At 41.6% G+C, this 25,137-nt stretch overlaps 1 protein-coding gene across 1 annotated transcript; it reads left to right on the forward strand.

Moving 5' to 3' along the window:
• The first annotated feature begins 12,266 nt into the window (after positions 1–12,266).
• Positions 12,267–13,757, forward strand: LOC144516295 (potassium voltage-gated channel subfamily A member 2). Its single transcript, XM_078247502.1, has one exon. The coding sequence runs from the start codon at positions 12,267–12,269 to the stop codon at positions 13,755–13,757; it is 1,491 nt and encodes a 496-aa protein (XP_078103628.1).
• The last annotated feature ends 11,380 nt before the right edge of the window (positions 13,758–25,137 follow it).

The raw sequence follows: 25,137 nt of genomic DNA on the forward strand, positions 1-25,137 counted from the left end.
ACCCCTCCCAAATACCAAATTTGTCTTTTACTGATATTTTATAACAATTATTTTCATAAGCGATCTAATGGGTCCTCTTGCTACTGTACATTTCTTTCTCTGAATATTTCTTTGCCATATAAATACATCTGTTCATGCATAGCTCATATTACATATAAAAGATATTAATGATGGCCTCCTTTGGTGTAATAACAATGCCTAACGGTCATATTTAGTCATCTTCATCAAATGTGCAAGGCCCTTTGTGACATAGGAAAGGGTTACCACTTCAATACTTATTTAGGTATTGGGTTTTATTCAGGTCAGAATAAAAGAAAATATGCATATTGAAGAAAAGGTTGACTTTTGCAGTACTTGATTCTGTGAGACTCCAAACAATGAGGGAGGAATAATGTTTTGTTCCAGACGCTGCCATGTGATTTGTCACACAGGTCAGGAAACTACCATATAATTCTACCTAGAGGCATTTAGTTTGACTCACAATGCTTAGGTTTCCTAATTCCCAGTAGGACAAAGGGAAACCTGTTTGTAAGCTTGAGTGCTGAAAAACCTCTCCTCACTCACACTCAACATGACAGCACAGAAGTTGACGTGAAGGTTCCTTTAAATTCACTTTCAGCTGTTACAAAGCAAAATCTACTTCTAGAATCACATGACAGCTCATGAAGTCTGTTTTATAAAGCAACATTTTAACAAAATACTTAAGACAATGAACTTAACAGTCTTCTATAATGTAATATACTCACAGAATGGTTCCAATAACATGTTGCATGATTTTCTATAACCCACTTCCATATTCATAATACTGTATACTGGACAGGTAACTTCTAATTTGCCATGAAAATAATTACGTTGAGTTCAGGTTAAGCATTTGTTTGGATAAGTGTATTTTCTTATGGTAAGATTTGGGTCTTGATGACAATGATTTAAATGTCAAACTTCAGAAACTGCCTGTCTTTGTAACATGTGTTCCAAATTTGATTGGTGTATACAAAGACTCCACATACAAACAAAAGCACCTAAGAGAGGTAAACACAACATTTGAAAAAAAAAGAATAGAAGGCTAGAACATATAATATGACCGTCCACATTTTTAGTCATTTTTAAAGTGAAGCAGTTTAGCATTGAGTTTCACAGATTTAACCCTTCGTCCACTTAGTTTTACTGGCAGAAGGTCAAATCCCATGCGGTCCACAGTTTCAGGTGCTCTGCCTCAGAACTGCTGAGTGGCTTTGTTCCCTCTGTCCCTACTAGAATTTAAGTCCTTCTTCAATGTATTTTTAACCAGGGGAAATGTTACCCAGCGCCATTAATCATCTCCTACAGAGTGCACCTGCAGTTCAGCCTGTCTTGTTCTGGCTTGTGGAGAGGAAAGAATCGCATTAGAGTTGAACTTGTTTGACTTAATAGGCTGAGATATTGTGGCCTCATGAGGAGATCAATGCTGCTTTTACAGTATTTGAATAAATAGAAGAAGAGCATATCACTCAATTGTTTACTCATCTCATCAGGAATGCTGAAAGTTATTACACAACTTCAATTACCAAGACATGAGTCCACATTTTTTTCAAAATTCAGGACCATGTAGTTCTTTCAATAAATTTTTTTCTTGACGTGTCCCTTTGTTCCATGTAGAGCTGGTTATCAAACTGCAATACCAAAAGTACCAAAAGCTGGCATTGAAGCTACATTTATCAATATTTCTGCCTTAACAATGGAAGGGTGTCCGTCAGCTCTCCTGAGCGTTTTTGCATCTTTTAGCTCAATGTTTTTGGTTTGCTTGGCTGCAATCTCTGCTCTTATTAATCTTGTTTCCAGGTGCAGCAGGCAGCTGTTTTCAGCAAAAAGCTGTGATAGGCAGAACGCTGTATTAAGAAAGAGATTTAAAGCAGGATGGACACTTGTGACTTTAATGTGTCTGCTAGTTTTAAAATGTGTTCTAATGTCTAAGTGTATGTGTGTGTGTGTGTGTGTGTGTGTGTGTGTGTGTGTGTGTGTGTGTGTGTGTGTGTGTGTGTGTGTGTGTGTGTGTGTGTGTGTGTGTGTGTGTGTGTGTGTGTGTGTGTGTGTGTGTGTGTGTGTGTGTGTGTGTGTGGGTGTGTGTGTGTGGGTGGGTCTGTCAGTGTCAAACAACAAAACAAAACTGAGGGATCCTGGTCATTGAAGAAAGTAGTGGTTAGAACATGCATATGACCTTGCATGCACACAAATGCACACAACGGACGCAGGAAACCTCAAACAGTCAGCTCCGCAGCTGGTCCTCTCTGATACTGCAGCTGCAGGTACATATGAGGAGTCCAGGATCATGCTCAGTTGAAGCTGGGGAGGGAGGGGTAGAGGGGACCCCGGGCTTCCACTCACCTCACCTCTCCTCTCCTCTCCTCTCCTCTCCTCGCTGTCCTCATCATGCCAACATTCCCGACATGAGGAGCGATGCCTCTAATGATAAAAGGGTTATTCCTGGCTCAGAATGAGCCTTTGGGGGGGGACTACGCACGGCAGGAAGCATGATCGGTCCACATACAGTAAAAGCAATTCTGTGTTACCTTATTTGACAGAAATCTATGCATTTCCCTGTTATATCTGACAATTTGATCAACAAAAATGTATAGTATGCTTGAGTAAATTAAATTAAAGTAAAATTTAAAATTTAAATAAATCACCAGGAGTCCGGTTCAGACTCTGGAGATAAATATGAGATTAGCTCTCATATTCAAGTTTATGTTCTGCTCGTTCAACGGTTGTTTGGTAAATTGCTCTTAAACACATTAAGAGAGGATTTAAATTGCTATTTTTATTCTCACTTCTTTTTATTTTGGTTATGGTGATTTTTCTTAGGGGCTAGCTAAAACCTTTTTGGGGGGCGCCAAAAATTCCTCTATGCAGGAAAAACCCTGGATAAGCAGTGTGTGCCAGCAGAGGAGCCTCTTGTCATCCTTGAACTTTACCAAAGCATGACACATCGGTGAAGGGAAGAGGGGAAGGAAGTAGCTAAGCCTGGTGCAGTTATTCACAGCTCTGCACATTTTTCCTCTTGCTCTGATGGTATTTTTATGTGGTACAGTATTTGCCTTAAAACTGTAACTCAGCGCTGCCAAAAATAGAAACCATGAGACATATTGTCATTTATTTCTCTGGGTGCCATTCATCCATCTGCTCTTCGGAGAACATGTAATGGCACTCTTGGGGCTATTCATAAAGGTAATTCTTCTGCATCGAGACTCTATGTTCTGGGCTTTCAGTGAGAGAAAAGAAAGCCCAGAAAGCATGTCAGAGAGAGCATATATTCCCCCCCACCCCCACCACCTTTTCTGCCCTTGAGGGAAGACGTACTAAAGCTAACAATGAAACCAGTTTCATTCAGACAACCTATGCTGGAAAACATGTCCTTTAACAACAGAAACACATTTTACACGTTATCTACCCACTAATTCATTTTTTACTAATGCAGCTGACTGCAGGAAAATGAAAAGTGCTTTGTCATCTTGCTGTAACTTTACCTGAAATATCCCAGCGGCACCAGAGACAGCAGGTGTGATGTCACTGCTGAGCCTCCTCCCACTGCTGCTCCTATAGAGATGGTCTCCATAGCAACCAAATGAGGCTGAGCAAAAGATTCACCCAGATACAGTGAAAATGCTGACTTTGGACATTTTCTGTGCTTTTCGGCGCTTTCAAAGAGTCTGATCATCTTTACCTTGAGGGACAAGATTAATATTTTAGGGAAAAGTCAGATGTGTTTGGTGATGAGGTAATGTGATCCTGGAAACTGTGCAGCCCTGGCTCATCCCTCAGGTCTCCTGTAAGAGAGAGAGAGAGAGAGAGAGCAAGCGTCAGCTGGGTCCAGCAGACTGCAGACCAGACTGCTGCATGAAGCTGAGGGAAATATTTTGGTTCCTCAAGTCACTGGCAAACAAAAAGCCGAGGATTGCATCATCACAGTGACACAGTAGCTGTTACTGTAAATATCATAATGTGCATCTGTGCTGCAGCAAACAAACACTGCAGCCTATTCTACCACCAACGTAGTAAAGCAGACCTGAATATGCTTAGCGCTCGTCCTTTTAATTCCAAATTATTTTTTAAACTTTCTAAAACATGAAAAGGGAGCAAAATCCAGGATTTGCTAAACTATTCAGTGGTGGAGCAATGTGCTGCAATAAGTCACTACAGCATGCAATGCATAAGGTCAAAGCTTATTGTCAGACACAATCAGCTTCATTTTTCTTCTCTCACCCTCATATCAAAGATATCATATTTCCAGTATGACCTTGGTGTAATTTAACCTAAGTGTTCCTGAAGCAAGCACTTACCATGGCTTGAATTTCTCACTTATACAGACACATTGTGTAGCAAAGCATAAGGGTATCCCTGCAACATTGACACTGACTCACTCACTCACTCACTGACTGACTGACTGTCAGTACAAATGAAGAAGCCGTATAGTAAAGTGTGGGTCTGTTTCAGCCAAATGTTGCATGCTGTAACTTTTGACTTGCAGACCAGCAGCATGTGTACACAGATACTGTTATAGTGTGGAAAATGTCCACAGGTAGCGACTGGTATTCTGCAAACCTATGAGTTTAGATAGTAAGCTGGTGCAGCGGGTGTGTGCGGACTTGTGAGGTTATCTGGGTAAGTGAGATGCAGCTTGGCAGTATACCGCAGCAGCAGTGTCCTTGTGTCTCTCCTGGTATCTGGCTCCTTTCCAGTGTCTGCTCTCATCCTGCTGGTCCTCAATCTGATGAGCACGACTCGCTCCCTTTTTTCTTCTCGTCCCTCTCTTTGCACAATGCTCTATCTTCCCTATCCCTCCTTGTATTTATCTCCATCCCTTCCTGTCTCTGCCTCAGATGTACTGTTAGCTCCAGGGACACAGAGAAGGACACAGGGAGCTGCATTGCTATACATCTGTGTACTTGAGCCACTCTTTTTCATCTCTTGCCTCCCCTTTCCGAGCCCGGTCCTGTCAGCTGTATGTCCTGTATAACCGGCCTCTTTTGCAGGGCACCACAGTTTCTCTCTCCTGAGCAGTGATACTGCAATGACTCATCTCCTAGAGGGTCAAAACAATTGAGTTTCAGTGGCGATGCATTGGGGGGAAATAAGTGTTTAGCACTAAGGTTGTGGGATTGCCAGATACACTGATGATTGGAAAAAAAACATGGTGGGAAATACAAATTTGTCAGAATATATAGGATGAGATAATTTTAGCATAACATTCTCATTGAATATGTTGATGACTTTGCATTAGAGAATTATCTAATGAGGAAATATACACAGGTGAAAGTTGCCTCATCATATTTAGAAGCAGAAAATCTGTTTTAATGCAGCAGCAAATCAAAGAGTAGATATGGAGAGCTTATCTATTCCGTCTTATTGCATTATATTGGCCAGTGAGTTCACTGGTAACAGGGAGTGTGTGTGTGTGTGTGTGTGTGTGTGTGTGTGTGTGTGTGTGTGTGTGTGTGTGTGTGTGTGTGTGTGTGTGTGTGTGTGTGTGTGTGTGTGTGTGTGTGTGTGTGTGTGTGTGTGTGTGTGTGTGTGTGTGGAAAACCTGTGGCTGCTGCAATGCAGTATCAAAGAGCAAGGAGACATACAGTGTTTTTAAAAAGAGCACTGCCCTCCAGGGACCGAGCTGAACAGTACTGACACTTGTCCTTGATAAACCTGGGGACTTTGGATACAGATAATTTTGCAGTGATTTTCTAGTATTTTTCTAGCAACCAACTTAAAAAAAACTGATAAGGAATACCATAGAAGGGAGTGTGACTGATTGCTGAACCTCAATTTTTGTACAAAAAGGAGACTGTTCTTCAGGCACTCTTGGGAAGAGCATAGTCTGCCATATTGGTTTAAAACGCTGACCGTTTTCAACCTTAAAGTTACTTATTCTTTAATCAAATAGTTTTTACCCGGCTGTCTGTGTTTAGATATTGAACATTAGAGAATGTTGCCTTCTTTTGTATAATAAAAAAGGGTTTTATAGAAAATATCATATTTGTCAAAGAAAGTATCAAAAAGTATACTTTTAAGGTATAGTTTTGGTAATGTACCAAAGCTCAGCTCCAATATAGGTACTAGTCATGGCCGGATGAACCTGTTAAGGGGGCTTTACTGTTGGGCTTCTACTGATCCCTGTCCTGCCGCCCTCTGTGCAATGTGCAAAATGTACCCTGGCGACACCTCCAGTCCTCCCATGATGGAAAAGTACTTCATTTGTGTTTATGGTAATTTGATTAAACACATCTTGATTTTAAACACAGTGTCTCACTACAAGACAGCATTGGTTGATATTGTCCTCTCATGATGCAAATACCATGAAAGATTTGCAATCAATCCAATGACAGTTGTCATGTAGTGAAACTGGGGCCTTTAGGTTTCTCTAAGGATCCGGGACCCTCGGGTAGTTTCCTGCTTTACCCAGTTGGCAATGCAGCCTTGGTACTAGTATCAAAATATTTCAAATGAAAGCTTGCATCAACTTTCTGGTCAGATTCATAGTTTACTTACTCTTTGAACTGATACCGTAGTTCTTGGTCGAGATCAAAATTTAGCAAATTTGAGGCATCCTTATGGCCCTGTGGTTAAGATGCAGCATTTTACTGCAATGTTCCTGCATGGTTCCGGCTGGAGATTTTTAATTATGTACCTTTCCCTCTCATCACATTTCCTGTCTCTACTACTAGAAGGGATTCTATAAAAAAAAGGCCAGAATGCCAAAAAGTATGAAAAGTTTTACCAATTTGAGACTATTTTTGGTGGGAATGTTGTTACACAGCTGCTTGTGCTTAGTCAACATTCAACATTTGAGAAGGTAAGCTTATTTTTATTAAAATTAAAAAAAGTTTAGCTTTTTGGTGGAAAAACATGTTTATGTGTCTTAAAGGAAGGCATTGTAAAAAGTAAACTCGGGTATCATATCGCTACTAGTAATGAAAAAAACTTGAATGTAAACTGCCGTGCTTTTCATGAATGTTTCTGCAATCGTTTTTGTTGTCATTTAACTTGTGGCTCAGTGATAATGACCCTTCAGTTTCTCAGTCCTCAAGTTCATTTTCTCTGCTTTCTGTTCCTGTGCCAAAACATCAGATTGAAACAAGTCCTGAAATCGATACCTCTTGGAGACAAATTTATCGTTGTCACCCTCATCTACACAATCACTCATTTTCACATCCCCATGTGATTAGAACATGTACAGCATTTAGAGTACTTTTTTAATTAAAGTAAGCCAGCTAATGCAAAAAGAACTGAGCTTTAGAGTCTGCATTAACAGTCTTTGTAATAGGCCCCCGTCTCATAAATAATGGCTGTGCTGTCATGAGGAACCTGGGAAAGCCATTGAGAGATAGTGAGAGGCAGAGTTAGGATGATTTCCGGTTTTCATTTAATTTCAGTCTGAAATAAAACTGCTGCCGATTAGTGATGCCACCGCCATACATGGATGTATAAAAATTAGCTTCAATGTAGTAAACTACTTTTGCCATGTTGCCGTAGCTTAGCTTGCTACATTCCTTTGGGGGCTAATGATAGCTTCAGTGTAGTGAAGCTTAATTTAATGTCAGTAACTGGTAACTTTAACTAACTCACTAAACTTTCCAAGTAGCCTGCCCAACACTGGTAGTAAGCAATATGATAGTCTATATCGACGATGTTTCATTTCCGGGATTGTTCCGGTGCTGCCGGAAATTCCGTTGGATGTCCATCCTTTCGGCCGGATGTCCATCCTTTCGGCCGGATGTCCCTCATTTCGGCCGGATGTCCGTCACCTTCCGCTTCTTTGTGTTGGCATTCTTAACTCTGGTGGATTTATGAGGCTATGGTTAACTGCTCCTCAGATCTCTGCAGGGTAAATCCAGACAGCTAGCTAGACTATCTGTCCAATCTGAGTTTTCTGTTGCACGACTAAAACAACTTTTGAACGTACAAATGTTCCACCAAAACAAGTTCCTTCCCGAGGCTATTTTGCAGAGGCACCATTTTCTTCCGTCCGGCGCCAAGACGATTTTGATTGGTTTAAAGAAATTCCAATAAACCAGAGCACGTTTTTCTCCCATCCCGGGAATGTTGTGTGGACTAGCCAGGCCCTAAGTAAACGCGCTTGGTCGGGACTATTTCCGTCCCTTTTGACGCAGTTATGTTAAGGAAAAGGTCGTGGGTGGGCTTACGACACGCGGGAAGTACGGGACGGTTGGGTTTAAGAAAGGGTCGTGGGTGGGCGTATTGTTCCGTTACACGTGGGAGGAAAGAAAAAAGCGACTATAGCAAGTGTGACAAGCGGGACGCGAACCCCGCTCTCTCCTGGGTGAAAGTCCTGTGTTTGTTTGACCCATCCACCACCCCAACCAACCTCCTTACGTGGAAATTCGCCCTTACATACTACTCGCTAAATCCTATCTAACTGCTGCTCTCCCCAGTGCGTTACACAAACACAGTGAAAGACGCCTTTTTCGTCGCATCAGATGCTGACAGCCACTGTCCAAACGTCCTTATTTTACGAGTTTGGAATGAGAACGGGTTGTAATATTATATTTATAAAACAAACTAACAGAGCCGCTGACAGTGTCTACAGGCTATACATAAAGTCATGTTACTGCCGAGCCCAGTAGCGAAGGAGATCATATTTCAATAGCGGTAAGTTCATGTGTTTTTGAGGCCGACGAGACAATATCTGGCTGAGTTAGTCTAAAAGAAAACTAATGCTGCAACAGCGATATGTAAACATTTTGGATTTGAAGCCGACAAAAGAGGTGAGGTGAGCTGAAAAAGACGAGGCAAAGTGTAAACACAACAGGAAAAAAGTCATGGCATAGAGATACATTACCGCTACCAAGTGGACTGGAGGCGTTATGGGCTCTCTCAGTCTGATTGTAGGTACATCTCAGTTCTCTTAAATTGCATCCCCGGACCCTTCTCTTCCCTCCCTTCCTCGCGTCTTATTCCATCCCACCAAGAGACGCGAGGAAATCATGGGAGGAGAGAGGAATCGAGCAAATGTGTTTGAGAGGGATGAGACGTCCTTTCCTGTCAGGCATCACATGAATTAGTCAGCTGTTTGGGCGGAGTTAGAAACCCTTTCAGCTGTACAGCTTTCGGGAAGGCTGCTCTGGTGTATCCTCGATCATAGCTCATCGGAGAGCCCTCCTCCTTCGGCGCGAGGAACTATCAAATAAGTGTTGCACCTAGTGTCCCTGTCGGGAGTGGCTGCTGACTTAAGTGAAACACCTAGTGGTAAAATTTGGTGGTCCGGTCCAGTGTTGGGCTTAATATCACACCGGTTTGAAATAAGCCTAGTGAGAGGTATCTAAGTGGGTGGCAGCAGAGACAGGCAGACAGACAGAAGGTGACGAGGCTGGGAGCCGTGGTGGTCTCATGTCTGGCAGAAGTAACCTTGGCAAAGCAGAGTCTCACACAAATCATTCCACTCACCTCGCCCCACCCCCGTTTCTCCTTGTTCACCTCCTCCCTTTCACAGCCAAGGGATTCCCGCTGACCTTTGGCTTCTCTGGAGGTCCTTTCCGGCCACGGTGCATTCATTCCCAGCTCCAGTATTTATAGCAGGGAGGGGATTTACTATCGATCAGTTTGTTTTTCTTTCTGAATATAGCAGAGCACAATGATGGAGGTTTTGCTCTATTTCTGTCGCCCTCCTATCTATTATTGATGAAACTTTGTTGCCAGGAAAGGTTACAAACATAACTGCTGTAACAAGAGTTACAGAAAGTAAACTCATGTAATTGCCTTAAAAAATTCAACAATAAAGCTTGGGAAAGACACCTGAATGAGAAAGACGTCCCCACAGACATGCATTGTTCGTGGGACAATGCTATTGAATAATCAGCTACAGCTACAGTCAAGTAAGTTACTGTACTTGTCTGTTATTGTGTTGGTTACACAACCTTGTCTCATCTTGCTAACTACAATAAATGCTTATCTGCCGATACTTGGCATAGCAGTTTGAGAAAAAAAATGAAACCATCTGACCAACAGCGGTGCTGCTGAACAATGCTGGAGATGTGTTGCCCTTTAAATTGCCCACCCTGCAGATAAGGTAAGGAGTGGTAGGCTTCAGTGCGGATGGAGAGCGCGTTTTTTCGCCCTTGCCTTCTCCATCACCAGCACGTCTATTGGTATGCACAGCAGTGCCTGAATGCAGGTTTGACAAAGCTTTATACACGAGCGGCCACTGCTGACTACAGAAATCTTTCACACCTACCTTCACACATATTTCACCTACAAAACTTCACCTCCTGCCGAGGTGAGACCATGCAGAACCAATAAAATCCACTTTATATCCATGTGTGTGTTTGTGCGCGGGGCTCTGGCTCAGTGTGGGCTAATTGCCTAATCTTATAGCCCACTACATAGGGCGAATCTTGAATGCATGTCGTCTCAAGTCAGTGTCTGAAGACGCTGCTCTGCTCATCATGTAGGCTATGAGGAGACTCCCAGAACTGTCTGTGCACTAAACGTTGGGACGCACTTGACTCCGCAGGAGTGGCGGGCGCATACTTAGATGAGAAATATTTATTTCTTATCTATTTATTTCTTATCTAGTATGTATGTAAATTGGCTTGAGTGACGCCAGATTTATTCACACACTGACATGAAAAGAGGACTTATTATTGATGCATATGTCCCAGAACGCGTCTAATTATTAAATCTAGCTAATAAGATGTATCTATTTTTTTTTTTAAGCCCTCTCCCTCCTCCTCGCCTTTTCCCTCCCTTTGCAGATGTTGCCTCTCGATCTGAGCACCTTATCAGGATCATTTACCTTTGCGGCTGTCTGCAGCCACAGCTCGCCACACAGTCACGCTGGCGTGGAGGGGAACAGCGGAGGCAGATCATTCTGCTGATCCCAGCACCTTTGCTTATTAAGGGAAGCACCAGCACCTCCTTGATCGGTTCCCTCCGCCCTTTTTTTTTTGCCGATCGCCATCCCACGACAGCCTAACCGTAGGAAAGGAGCCGGGGAGGGGAAAGCGAGGACACACCCGCACATACTACTGTAGGCTACCCGGTGTACGCGGCGAGGATGCTGCTGCAGACAACATGAGGTGAATATCATCGACTGCCCCAAATTGGATTTTTTTTACCCGCTCTGAAGACAGAAGACCTGATTGTCGTAGCTGGTTATTCACCTTCCTACCAGTGTTCAGCAAGAGCATCAACTCACATCACATGAAAAAGATGTCTGCAGGTATGAAGATCAAGATAAAGCAGCTTACCTATCATCTCTGATTTTGATTATATGTGTTTAAAAGTCTTGGTATTGCACTGATTTGCACCTCACTGGAAAACGTGATAATAGGCAATAAGCCTGCAGTTATAGATTTGGTGTATGTTTCATAAGGATTTTATTTAGTAAAACTGTGCTCCCACTCTGTGAGTGGAGATGATGTAGACGAGATACAGTTTTTCTCTTGGAACCTATTTCCTTCTATGGATCAATTATTTATAGATGTTTTTGAATATTTCAGAGACAGGCACCATTTCAAGACTAAAATGCTCCAACAAAACTAAACTGAAGTCAGTTAATATGAGGCATGTGCATGTGGGCTTGTTTGGTACAGCAGTAAATCTTAAAAGTGTCTTGTACATTAGTGTTTAGACTGCAGTGGTTTTCTATGATATTCAGGATGCTGTCTGTATAAATTTGGTGCCTGCTGCATTGCCATATTCATGCATGGCCTCACTGCAAAAAGGTAGTCTCATTCATCTCAGTGTGTTTTGTCCATTGCAGCAGATCAGTGTCCTAATTTATGACCGTCTGTATGTTTTATATGCCAGTTAGCCACTGAGTTTACCTGCATTCAAGTCATATGCATTGCGGATGGCTTAAATGCATATTAATTTGCCCGAGTCAAGAGCAGGAGTGTCATCTCAAGTTTTCATGAGCTGATTCATTATTGCATCGATTACCTTCTCACGACAGTATAACTTTACATAACTCGTATCAAATCTACTGACATTGTTGAGATTTAATCTCTTTTCAGTTGTTTAAAGCAAATTCCTGACATCTCTATGTCTATATGTATCTAAATGGTAGAAGTATTGAGTGCTGAATCATGTCTCCGGTTTACCTGACCTTGTTGTCTGTCTTTGCTTCATCTTTCCTGCATGCAGTCAGATCCTAGGTGACATCCTGTGGCCGTCAGGTCTTTACGGCGTTGAGCCCCCACCCTCTCCTGGCCCCTGCCTGCAGTTCTCCAGGCTGCAGGACCCAGACTCACTGAAAAGTGCAGGCCTCCTCCCCCTGCAGAATGACTGTTGCCACAGGCGACCCCTCTGACGAGGCGGCTACACACCCGGGGCAGGACTACGACCCGGAGGCCGACCATGAGTGTTGTGAGAGGGTGGTCATCAACATTTCAGGGCTGCGCTTTGAGACTCAACTCAAAACTCTCTCCCAGTTCCCAGAGACTCTGCTGGGGGACCCAAAAAAGAGGATGCGGTACTTTGACCCACTGAGGAACGAGTACTTTTTCGACAGGAACAGACCCAGCTTTGATGCCATATTGTATTATTACCAGTCAGGGGGCCGGCTAAGAAGGCCGGTCAACGTCACCCTTGATATTTTCTCAGAGGAGATTCGCTTCTACGAGCTGGGCGACGAGGCCATCGAGATATTCAGAGAAGATGAGGGTTTCATCAAGGAGGAGGAGCGGCCTCTTCCTGATAATGAGTTTCAGAGACAGGTGTGGCTGCTGTTCGAGTACCCAGAGAGCTCAGGTCCTGCTAGGATTATTGCCATAATCTCTGTCATGGTCATCCTGATATCTATTGTCAGTTTCTGCTTGGAGACCCTCCCAATGTTCCGCAATGATGATGACGATATGCACAAGTCTCACTCGAAAGTCTATTCACCTGAGACCAATACCACAACCATCAGCTATACATCCACCTACTTCACTGACCCCTTCTTCATCCTGGAGACTCTCTGCATTATATGGTTCTCCTTTGAGTTTCTAGTGCGCTTCTTTGCCTGCCCCAGCAAAGCAGGCTTTTTCGGTAACATAATGAACATCATTGATATTGTTGCTATCATCCCTTACTTCATCACTCTTGGCACAGAGCTCGCAGAAAAGCCTGATGATGGTCAAGCGGGTCAGCAAGCCATGTCTTTAGCCATTCTCAGGGTCATCCGCTTAGTACGAGTGTTTAGAATTTTCAAGCTCTCACGTCACTCCAAGGGGCTTCAGATTTTGGGTCAGACCCTAAAAGCCAGCATGCGAGAGCTCGGTTTGCTTATTTTCTTCCTCTTCATAGGGGTCATCCTTTTCTCAAGCGCTGTCTACTTTGCTGAAGCAGATGAGCCCGAGTCACAGTTCGAGAGCATCCCAGATGCGTTTTGGTGGGCGGTGGTGTCCATGACAACAGTCGGCTATGGTGATATGGTCCCAACTACGATCGGTGGCAAGATCGTGGGCTCCCTCTGTGCCATCGCAGGTGTGCTGACCATTGCCTTGCCCGTGCCTGTCATTGTGTCCAACTTCAACTACTTCTATCACCGCGAGACTGAGGGTGAAGAACAGGCGCAGTACCTACAGGTCAACGTGCCCAAAGCCGATTCAGCTGAGGAGCTGAAGAAGAGCCGTAGCGGCTCTACCATCAGTAAATCGGACTATATGGAGATCCAGGAGGCTGTGAACAACAGCCGCGAGGACTTTCAGGAGGAGAACCTTAAGACGGCCAACTGTACGCTGGCAAACACAAACTATGTAAACATCACTAAAATGCTCACAGATGTGTAGTCATCTGCTATTTTCCTTCCGACACAGCCAGGAAATGTGGAGCAACTGGACGGGACATGTGTACAGCCTCCCACCTTACGTGTGCTGGAAATATCAAGGCAATAGAATTCAGGATGTTGATGACGATAGACAGTGAAGAAAAAAAATATTACAGAGACCATCCGCTTGCTCCTCGCTCATCCTGTCTTCACTTCTCACAACTTGCCCTTAAAACTCCTGAAAACTGTCAAACTTTCAAAATTTGCATTTCTGCATGGAGTTGGCTTTTTGTGTGTCTGTGTGTGGCTGTCTAAAATGTCCTGCTCACAACAGTAGCCAACAGTAGTGCACAAAAAATTGAGAAACACAGCAAGTAAAAAAAATAAAAAAAAATGAAAAAAAGATATATTGCTTTCAAAAAGAAAAAAAGCAACACAACACAAGCCCTGCTTTAGTCCCCCGTCCCTCGGTCCCTCATTTCCCAAGGCACACTGCTCTGCCATGCGCTTTCTGAAGAGAATCCTACTCGCTCGCTACACATGCTGCTTCCTGGAGCCAATGTAACAAAACTGGCATACGCTCACACCATTTAGAAATAAGAGGATGTGTGAGCATAAAGCAAGCTCACACCATCGCTGAAATGGCCTGTGGGTGACTTGTGACTAAGTTGGTGGTTTAGTACACCACGTTATTTCAAGGATGAATGACAGCCGTCGGCGCTTAGCTTATGGTTCGACACCTTTTTTTCCCAGCAGACATCAGTATCTGATGAATGACTGAGAATGGCCTTGACTTTTCACTGCTTCGGTCTTACATGTACTGTATGTATTGCAATGCAAGCTTTGCCCATTCCATTCACCCAAAACTGGTCTTACTGCAGAGCTTTGAAGACAACTTGAATGTTTCTTCTCGTTTTGTTTTGTTGTTTGACACTGACAGACCCACCCACACACACACACACACCCACACACACACACACACACACACACACACACACACACACACACACACACACACACACACACACACACACACACACACACACACACACACACACACACACAAGCACGCAGTACCAATTCCAATAGATAGGTAGGTTAACTGTGACTTAACTGATAGCCGGTAGGTGCTGTTAGTAGTAAACATAGACAGTAGATAAATGCATGACATTTTTATCTGAATGAGAATTTCCACTCGTTTCTCAACTGCCACTTGCTTCATCACAACACTGTATATTTGTCTGTACACTGCCTTCTATACAAATCCACACTTTAAAAAGGATGCCTGCAGGTAGCTGTTAAAAGAACCTAAAGCTGTATGTTAGAGGATTTCTTAAGGAATAATCACAAGGCCAAATCCTACACTTATCAGGATGCGGTGTCCTCATCGATATTAACATTCCATGTAGAAGTCATTGCGTTAAACTTTTGCCAGGTTGCTGTAAACAGCTGAGCTGTGATTTCAGGCGTAAACTCACACTCTAGTTTTGGACATAAATCCCAGTCGCAGATGTGATAGACTTGCATTGCTGTCTGTTTCACAGTTTGTCACACGATCACGTCCTCATGATCAAAATAGCAACTTTTAAGGACTCGTGTAGGCTATAGAATAATGCTTCCCCCACCAAAGCCTTTTTCCTCTGGATTTATGCTAGTGTTGCATGACCTCAAAAACATTCCTAGAAGCATGCATTTAAGGTCAAAGAAGAAGCCAGACAAAAATAGTACAATTATTACAATAGATATATGTATTTCTTTTATATATATATATATATATATATATATATATATATATATATATATATATATATATATATATATATATATGTATGTATACAGGCAGGACACATATACGGTACACATATACCTTTATTGGAGAAAAAAAACTTTAAATAGCAATGTTTAAGAGAAAGCAAGAGCCTTTCCACAATGTGCAAATCATTGCCATGTTTTTATAATAATAATAATTCCAATAATAATTGTTCTGAGCACAGTTTCTATTTTCTCCTGTTTTAAAAGCCTGTTGAGAGTGCCAAAGAACACACTCTTACTCGCCATTTCAAAAGCATATTCTTTGCTAGAGAGTTTTCCAGCAAACCTGACACGTTTAAATACAAGAAGTTTGCTTCACTTAGTATAAAAATGCCTTCGGTGAACTAAGTGTTGAAAGGCAGGGCAAAACAGTATCATCCCTAACCAGCTGTATATCAGAACGATTTATATTGGCGTTCAAATTATCAGAATTGAAATGGAGTCTGGCTGTCCTCTAAGAAGTCTTTGATGCCAGAGCCACAATCTGTCTTTAAAAGTTGGCATCAGATGTGAATTAGGTTCTGATTTCAGGATTGTATCCAGCTGAGATTAATCCGCATTCGCTCAACACTGCCAAGGAACATTCAAAGGCAGTAACGTCAATATGGGAAGTGTTAATTAGCAGCAGTGTAGCAGATATTGGCTAACCTAGGGGTCCTCTGACTTCACTCCTTTCTTTCACAGATGTCTTAGGTAATTAGAAAGGTGATGGATGATCTGTAGCAAGAATTGTTTAAAAGAATTCTGTCATGCCAGGATGTACATCTTTATTCTTAGGGTTTCATTCTGCTCACTACAGTCTTTAACCTGCAGTAGCAAAATGTTTTTTAAGCCATCGCTGCCAATATATGCTCAGGATGCCTCGTCCGACTGCCTGACATGAGGCTTCTGATGTCTCTCTGTCCAGATCTGTGTCTGCTTTCATGTATCTTAAAAGGATTTTTAGAGAATCTTAGTTAATAAACTGGAGCAGTTATATATGTTGCTTTCCCAAAAGTAGCATTAAGGCGGATTGAGATGTTAAAATGGTCTGTAACTCAAGATAGGACCAGATTAAATTGTTGTTTAGCAATATTCCCATAATCCTTTGGTGGAGGGGTCTATGTGGAGAACATAGATGTTTGTTTAAGAATGAACCTTAATGGACCTCCACAGTCCAACATAGATCTTATTGATCATCATTTGAGTATTGATGTGGGTGTGTTGATGCACAGCTATGTAGGAGGTGTGTGTGTGTGTGTGTGTGTGTGTGTGTGTGTGTGTGTGTGTGTGTGTGTGTGTGTGTGTGTGTGTGTGTGTGTGTGTGTGAGAAAGAGAACCACTGAATGTCATGGTCTTGGTTGTACAGTTGCATTTATGCAAGAACCATTTGCATATATCTGTATATGTGAAAAAAACATATTTGTCTATGCATGCAAATGCAATGTATCTTATTGTCTTCATTCCATTTTTTGCACATATGTTTATGATAAATGTTACAGACACATGCAACATTTATCTGTTATGTTTGAAATTGGGCACGTCACTGTACCTCAGCCACATTCACTGTAGCAACTCATAGACTGGAGTTCACAATGTTGTAGTTAAATATCGCAGCTATTTCTGCTTAAAGCACAAAGACGAGTAGAATCATCCTCATCTGTATACCTGCAGATTTAATCTGTGAAATGTTTTTATTCAGTGGAAACAAAGTCAATTAAAATGATGTTGTTTTGCTTTATAGGGAGCACCACTGCCTCTAAAAACAAATGTCATCTCTCATGCTGAGGGACCCACCAGCAAATCCCCTCCCTGAGAAGGGTGCCCAACAGTGAATACACTGAGAAATCTATGCAGAGAATGATTATTAGCTGGTAGTTGAGAAGGTTTAAGTACACATATTTTATGTTTTATTCCAGCACCAATTACATGTTGATCCTGAGAGCTGACAGCGCATTTGAAACAAACCTTTCAAGCAGAAGAGACACACTTTGCAATATTCTGCTGCTGTACGTCAAACACTCACACGTTGGCTGAATGTGAATATGAGCTTTCTGAACTTTTGTTTGTTTGAGCTGCGATGTCAGCTCTTTGAGACAAGGCTCCTACATAAAAAAACTCATACATAGGGAAAATACATTAAGATGATCAATATGCAATCTGTATGCATGTGTGTGTTTGAGGATGAACGTTTTCTTTTCGTTTGACCCCAGAGTCTGACAGTGTGGCTCCACTAAAACAATATGTACAGTTGTTCACTCCCCCATCCTCCCCCATATCATAGAGGCCTGAAAACATCCATCAATGTTGATACAGTGGATAATGGATTTTCTTTCTATGAAATGAAATATGAGAGAATAATGTACATAATAACCAATGGATGATGGAGCGAAAACCATGTACTATATACTGTATGTGAAGTCTGGATTTAAAACTTAGTATTATCTGCACTTTACAAGACAAAAAGGACAATCTATGGACAAGAAAACGTCAAATTAAAAATGCATATAATCCTTCCTAATGATCATAACCCTGACAAAGTAATATCAATAATGAAGCCAATAATAATTCAACTGAAATGTTGTGGTCAGTGTGTTTATTGTGTGTCACTTTTTTCCCAAAAAATAATGTGATTTTTAGTATGAAGAGTTGTTTTTCCAAAGGTTTCTCCAGCCTTCCCATCACGTTGTTCACAAGATATTTAGTCAGCAAATGATTTGAGGAGATAATTTTAGCCGAAGAGCATCTGCACTGATACAAAATGTCGTGAATCGATCAGAGGCCTCTTTGTTGTTATTCTTAGGACATCCAGCGTCTTTGTAGCCACGGGCAGTGGAGGACATTTTCAAACGCCTCCTGGTATCTTCAGCTTCTTCTTCCCTTTAAGTGCACAGTATATGCTCCCTGCAGTGAAAAGAGAGAGCAGGATGTTCTATTAATAGCCTTTTTGTTGGAGAAAGAGATGGGAGCAGGAGGAGGAGGAGGAGGAGGATGAACGTGAGCAGAGGAGGAGACAGAAAGAAGGGTGGAAAATTCTTTCAAAAATCCTTTTACAATGAACTTTTCATGGCAGCACAATTACATTTTTTTGCTTTCTTTCTTATAGGTGCTTTTTTTGGGAATTTTTATTTTGTTTCTTTCAGATCCTTAAATTCTGCTACTGCAATTTGAGATAGTACAAGCATATGTAATATAGTCTACTGTATACTGCTTTGTCCTTGGGATATATTATTCTTCATCTGTCACATCTAACACCTGCACACTCTTTTGAGGTAGCTGCCGTCTTGTCTTGCGCTATCTGCTATCTTTAGTCCACTTGTGGTTTAACTACAGCTCTGCATTGGGAGCGGGAACACTTGGGGCCTTGGTGCTGTAGCTACATCTCTGCTGTATTCATTAGTCTTGCTTTGATCCAGCGATGCAGTGCAGTACTCTGTGGCTCGCTCTGCTGAAACCAGGGCAAACGGGGAGAAGCAGGTGGGATGGTGCAGCCCAACCAAGGGCACAGGCAGCTGGAACACAGGCCTGCTGCAGGTGGCCACTGCTGCCTCTTGTTGTTGTTGTTATTACGGAGGAGTGGGTGTGTGTGTGTGTGTGTGTGTTGTTTGTCATGGATGGTAGCATGCCCACAGGAGCACGGTTGAGCAGTCATACAGGCTTGCACTGTGCTTACCATCTTGTAATTAGCAGGCAAGCACTGTGGGACTTGCTGCTAATCCAACAGGGCTGCCCTGGCACCGGGCCACACCCCCTTATTAGGAGGTGTTCGGCTTTTTACACTCATTAACTTCTGCCCTGATATCAGCCACCAGTCATCACCCGACAAGTTCTGCAGCGAGCCTGTTGAGTTTACATGGTTGCTTCTTTAGCATGCTTTAGCAGTGACTGGGTTCTAGTTGTTTGGTTTGAAGTGAAGGTTAAAATAATGGAGGTAGGTGTTCAGGTTTATTTGGAACCTTGTTTGTTCAGTGATGAGGAAAAATGAAGAAGAAAGCATTAGTGCCCTCTAAGGGTGTTTTTGCAGAAGTGACACAATTTGTGTCTCAAGGCAAGGCAACTTTATTTCTATAGCACATGTCAGCAACAAGGCAATTCAAAACTAAAATAGATTAAGGCAGGTAAAAAATACAAGAATAGAAGTTACAGTGCAGTGTGATAAATGAACAATGACTTGATTTAATAAAAGGCAGCGTCAAACAGAAAAGTCTTCAGCCTTGATTTAAAACAACAGAGTTGTAGCGGACTTCCAGTTTTCTGGGAGTTTGTTCCCAATATGTGGTGCATAAAAAGTGGTTCTCAGTTTCTCTGTCACCAGTCAATGCGTCAGACAATGTGTTTGTTAAGAGTATACTCAAAATCAGTGGTGGAAGAAGTAGTCCGAATCTTTACTTAGGTAGAAGTACCAATATGATAATCCAAAACTACTCCACTACAACTAAAAGTCCTGCACTCAAACTCTTGCTTAAAACCTTTTGATATTATTGAACGTCTGTATCATTCAAGTCATTGCCAAATTAGGTTGCTACAAAGCTCCACACAACTCTCTCTGTATTTCTCAGTATGACTATGTTCAGAAGATTGTGTCGTCCGGTGACTTTCCCGCGCAGAAGCTCGAGTGAAGATAATTACCTCTTCTGAAGAGTCCATGTTTTTTCAATCCTCCGTGTCGTCTTTGGCTACTAGCAACTGCGTGGAGGAAACTACGCACTATAGCTTTAAGTAAAAGTATACAACTATTATCAAGAAAATCCAAGATAATAATAATAATAATAATAATAATAATAGCCCCTGTGAGTAATATGTATTAGATTGTTAGTATTTTACTGTGCTACCTGCTCTTGGTAGAGCAAGTTTTAACTACTTCATACACACTTGGTAGTTTAAGGGTCAAGCAAAAGCACCACAAGATAAATCTGATGGGTTGTGAGATAATTAATTGGAGAGGAAAGAAGTTCTGCTGCACAAATCTATATTCATTTCTTTTTGCTACTTTTGTGAAATATTCAATATGTTTACCTATTTAGGCCTCAAACTATTATTTAAATGAAACAGAAGCTTAAAGAGAAAACAACTCATGAAATCAAAAATAAAATGTTACAAGGGGCCATCCACTAGACACTACTTTTTTGTAAGGGGCCACAAGAGAAAAGGTTGGGAACCACTAGTTTAATCAGGCTTTTTGACACCTTATACTGTATGATTTTATGTAAAAGTCGTAATCTGAAAAGTAACTAGTAGCTGCAGATGTCAAATAAATGTATTGGAGTAAAAAGTCCCAAATTTCATTCTGAACTGTTGTGGAGTTCAACTATAAAGTAACATCCAATAAAAATACTCAGTATTAAAGTAAAAGTACCTCTATATTGTACTTAAGTAGGCCATAGTACGTGAGTTACCTTCGGCCGCTGCTTCACCTAAAAACAATCAGGATATATTCTGCATAAATATGCAGGTTTTCATTGGTCTAATCCAGGGGTTCCCAAACTTTTTTAGCTCAAGACCCAAAAGAGAAATTTGGTGTCTGCCCTGGATCCAAACTTACAAAAATACATCATGAATTGTCATGACATCTGAATTTATAAACTACTGACAAAGAACACAAAAAAAAACATGAATTGTATGAAATGTATTGCATTGCACCTCTCCACATAAACGCATCAAGGCCTCTCCAATGCATTTTAAATATTCACAAAAAGAACACTCTTCTTCTATTTTAATTAGCTAAATTAATTCACATATCATAGCATTGTTATGCATTTTACCCTGCTGATAGACTGACAGTAGTGTTGGTTTTCCAGACACAATGGGACACATGTCCACGCCTACTCCCTCCAGAGTCATGTGGAGGATCAATACACTCATATACAGTGGCGCAAAAAGTGGGTATGCGCTATATGCGGCGCATAGGGGCGCAGCACCATGGGGGGCGCCAAAGCGATGGTTAATAATTATTTTTTTGGTATTTTCTATATGCTGTTGTGCTTTTCTAAATCATTTCTGCATTTCCTCAATGTTATAATATAACATTTTAGAGGACTAACAGGCTAGAGTAGGCGCCCTGTCTCATAAGATTCATCATAGAATGTTGACATAGAAGAGGGAGGGGGGCGGGGTGGAGCGCCGTACGGTACGAGCAGGTACGAGCGTACGAGTAGTGAGTTGTTGGGGGCTAAAAATAGAAAAAGAAAGAGGGAAAAGGAGATGGCATAGCCAGGGATGCGACAGCAGTTAAATAAGTGGATGGTGAGAGGCAACAGGTAGGATTTAAAGTGTGACGTCTGTGCTTGGAGGCTTGCAAATAGTCATGTTAACAGACTAGCTAGCGTTTGCTAACACTGGGAATGTAGCAGCCAAATGGGGGTTTATGGCTAGCTTAGAATATGCAAAACCGAGGTTGCTGAGCTGAAAACTGATAAATACAAGGTAGCATGTACAATAAATGACAAGAATCTGGAAAACTAATGCAATAACTCTGGTTTACCATGGAATCATGCATAGATTTGCTACCAAACTTGGAGGCTTGCAAATATCCATGTTAACAGACTGGCTGTTAACTTAATGCAAACCATGTTGCTGATAGCTACATTTAGATTTTGGTTAAATCCTAAATTACCAATCCCATGCATGACACATCTCAATTTTATTAAGGTCAAATAACAACTGGTAAATATAAGGTAGCATGCACAATAAATGACAAGAAGAAAAATAAATAAATATGAAGAAAATAAATATATATATTTAAAATACAAAATGTGAATGTAATTTCAACAGCAGTACAACCTTACTGCATAATAGTTGTCTTATCTGATGCCATCACTAGGCTGATTTAAGAATTGAATTTAGGCTGCTATATTTAACAGTGAGTTCATTTCATTCAGGTGTGAGGATGGTGGATCAGGAAAGTCAGGGGAAGGCAACAGGTAGGTCTAACATTAGGTGGAAGTGTAGGGGGAGCCACTTGATACCAACAGATTCATTTCTTAATATTATTAATATGGAAAAACTAATGAAAAATCTATTACATGGTCGGCGATGGCATCAGGTAGAGATGAGACCAGTGATGACATCAGGTAGGAGTTCTATTAGACCACACAAAACTAAATGTCCAGTATGGTTTGAAGTTCTGTTGACCAACCTACTCACTCGTTCCTTTTTGGGGAGAAAATAATGCAGACAGAGATGGAAAGCCACTCACCACTCAAATCACATCAACCAGAGGTTGCTGATTTTTTTTTTGCCAATTGTCACAGTTATGTTGCCAAGGCCAACCGGGCGACCGTTAACGTCACTGATATACTTTGAAAGATAAACCTTTATTATTTAAAGCCCATACATGTTTTGTTTTTTTGGGGGGGAGGGGAGAGCCAAGATTGTTGCTGCATACTCCTCTGACACTGGGTAGTTGCGCCCCTGCTCACACAGCGCGTGTGAGAACAAATGCACACGTAGATGCAGAAGCACACACACACACACACACCCTCCTCCTCCCCTCTGGTGGTGACAAATGGGTTAAGGTCAGCCAACCATGCGTCCCATCTCACAGGCGATGGCGAATCTGTGAGAGCACACACTGGACAGATGCTCCAGAGCTCATAAGCGCACACAAAACCAGGAGACATGAAATAATATGAAAGACCAGACCAGCGTGGAAATGAGAAAATCCTCTTTTACATAATGACAAGGTGGGCTGAATAAACAAAGTGGGGAGAGGTCACAGGGAAACTTATCAGGCTGCAGGACTCGATTGCACAGTACACGACAGCCCTCTGACCTGAGGAGTGGAGGGATGGATCAACACTGAGAACCATCCTCGTGGTAGTAGTGAGTTTAATCTGAGTAATGGAAGCGGGTTTAGGCAATCCTGTGTCATCTGAGGCGAAGACATATGGAGTACAAATGAAGCGAGTTCATGTTTAGGAGCACCGAGCCTTTGTGCAGCAAGGTTAGAGGGTTAGTGTGGAGAGATTTATTAATGAAACGACAACACAATAGAGCAACAACAACGCTGTTGAGCTAAAGATGCTGTTAATGTAGAGCAGGCTATTGTTAAAAACTATTGCTAATAAATCACCGTTTGTAAAGAATTTATAGGTAGTAAGTAATGGCTTTGTTCATGTTTAATGAGGGTTGTGAAAAATTCCTCTGGCTGCTGTTTATCCTCCTCCAGCATTACTCCTGACTTATCATTTCTGATAGTTCTTTACTTAGCAATAGGTGGATGTTGAAGAGTGTCTGGACCAAAAATCAATTTTTTAACAACTTATTAAAGGAATAGTTAGACGGTCTTTTGGGAAATATTCTTATTTGCTTTCTTGCTGAGAGTATAGGTTGAGAAGATCAATATCACTCTCATATCTGTATGTTCAGTATGAAGCTACAGCCAGGAGACGTTAACTTAGCTTTGCATAAAGACTGGAAATAGGGAAACGACTACCTAGCTGCTGGTTGTTAACAAGAAATAGTCTGGCACATAACCCCCCACAGTAAAACCACAACTTTACACTTTGGATTTTGGTATCTGTAGATGGATTTAGTTACATTTAGACAGTGCCTGGCTAACTGTTTCCCATTTTTTCCAGTATTATGCTAAGCTAAGCGAACAGCTTCAAATTGAATGGATAGACATGAGAGTGGTATCTATAATCTTCTCATCTAACTCTCAGAAAGAAAACAATTGAGTGTATTTCCCCAAAATAGGTTTATGACATTCATCACTGCATTATTACCAAGATTTCTCACAACCTGCAACCCAGAAGTAGCTCATATCGATGGCAGTATATTTTCGGCAGTAGCAGAACCTTCATCAGCTCCCGTGGCTGATGATAGTGGTGGTGGTGTCGGTGTCGGCGGCAGTGACATGCACAGAGAGGAGGAGACTCAAGAGGAGAGGGACAGAGATGAGGGAGTGAGGGTAGAACCTGTGGTAAGCAGAACTCCCCTTAAAACACTTTGCCCCTTGATAAAACTGAGCCAAAAACAAGTGGTGGACAAACTGTTGATGATAACACTACAACAATAAAATAAGAAGGCATGCTATACTGTATGATTGCGTTAGTTTGGTTAAGTGCATGGGTATCTGAGTCTTGACTGATGATGCTCTCACCGTTTTATTATTATTAGGCTATATTAGCCTACCTTTCATTCAACAAAGTAGCCTACATCTTAATAATAAGCAAAACACCACCTTAAGGTTCATCAAACCTTAAGCTTGTGCTTGTGCATTTGTGTCCTTAAAGTAGCCTAGATAAACATTGCACATCATGCAAACTTTCTTAACGAGAATTGTAGCTTTTCCTTCTGCATTGGCAGACAAAAACTCATGATATACCTCTTCAAATTAAAGCACAGGGCCTCTGCAGTCGTGAAATGACAACAACAAAAAAACTATATATATATATATATATATAGCTTGTTTTATGATTCATGAGGAGTATACCGTTTTATTGTATTAATAAATAGCACTTTTTTGAAATATTTAATGTGTCAACTCTCACTGACTCTTGCTTACTCATTACATGGCGTTAGTAGTTTTAAGGAGTAGGAGTTGGTATACATATTCAGCGGAGCGCAAGGGCAGATGGTATTTGTGATCTTATGTGGTGGGCCGGTCT

The sequence above is a fragment of the Sander vitreus genome, chromosome 4, assembly GCF_031162955.1.
Source record: "Sander vitreus isolate 19-12246 chromosome 4, sanVit1, whole genome shotgun sequence".
In the NCBI taxonomy this organism is placed as follows: domain Eukaryota; kingdom Metazoa; phylum Chordata; class Actinopteri; order Perciformes; family Percidae; genus Sander; species Sander vitreus.

Bases quoted from the DNA above. Each gene is read 5' to 3' on its own strand.
- LOC144516295 (XM_078247502.1), top strand. From the start codon at position 12,267: ATGACTGTTGCCACAGGCGACCCCTCTGACGAGGCGGCTACACACCCG.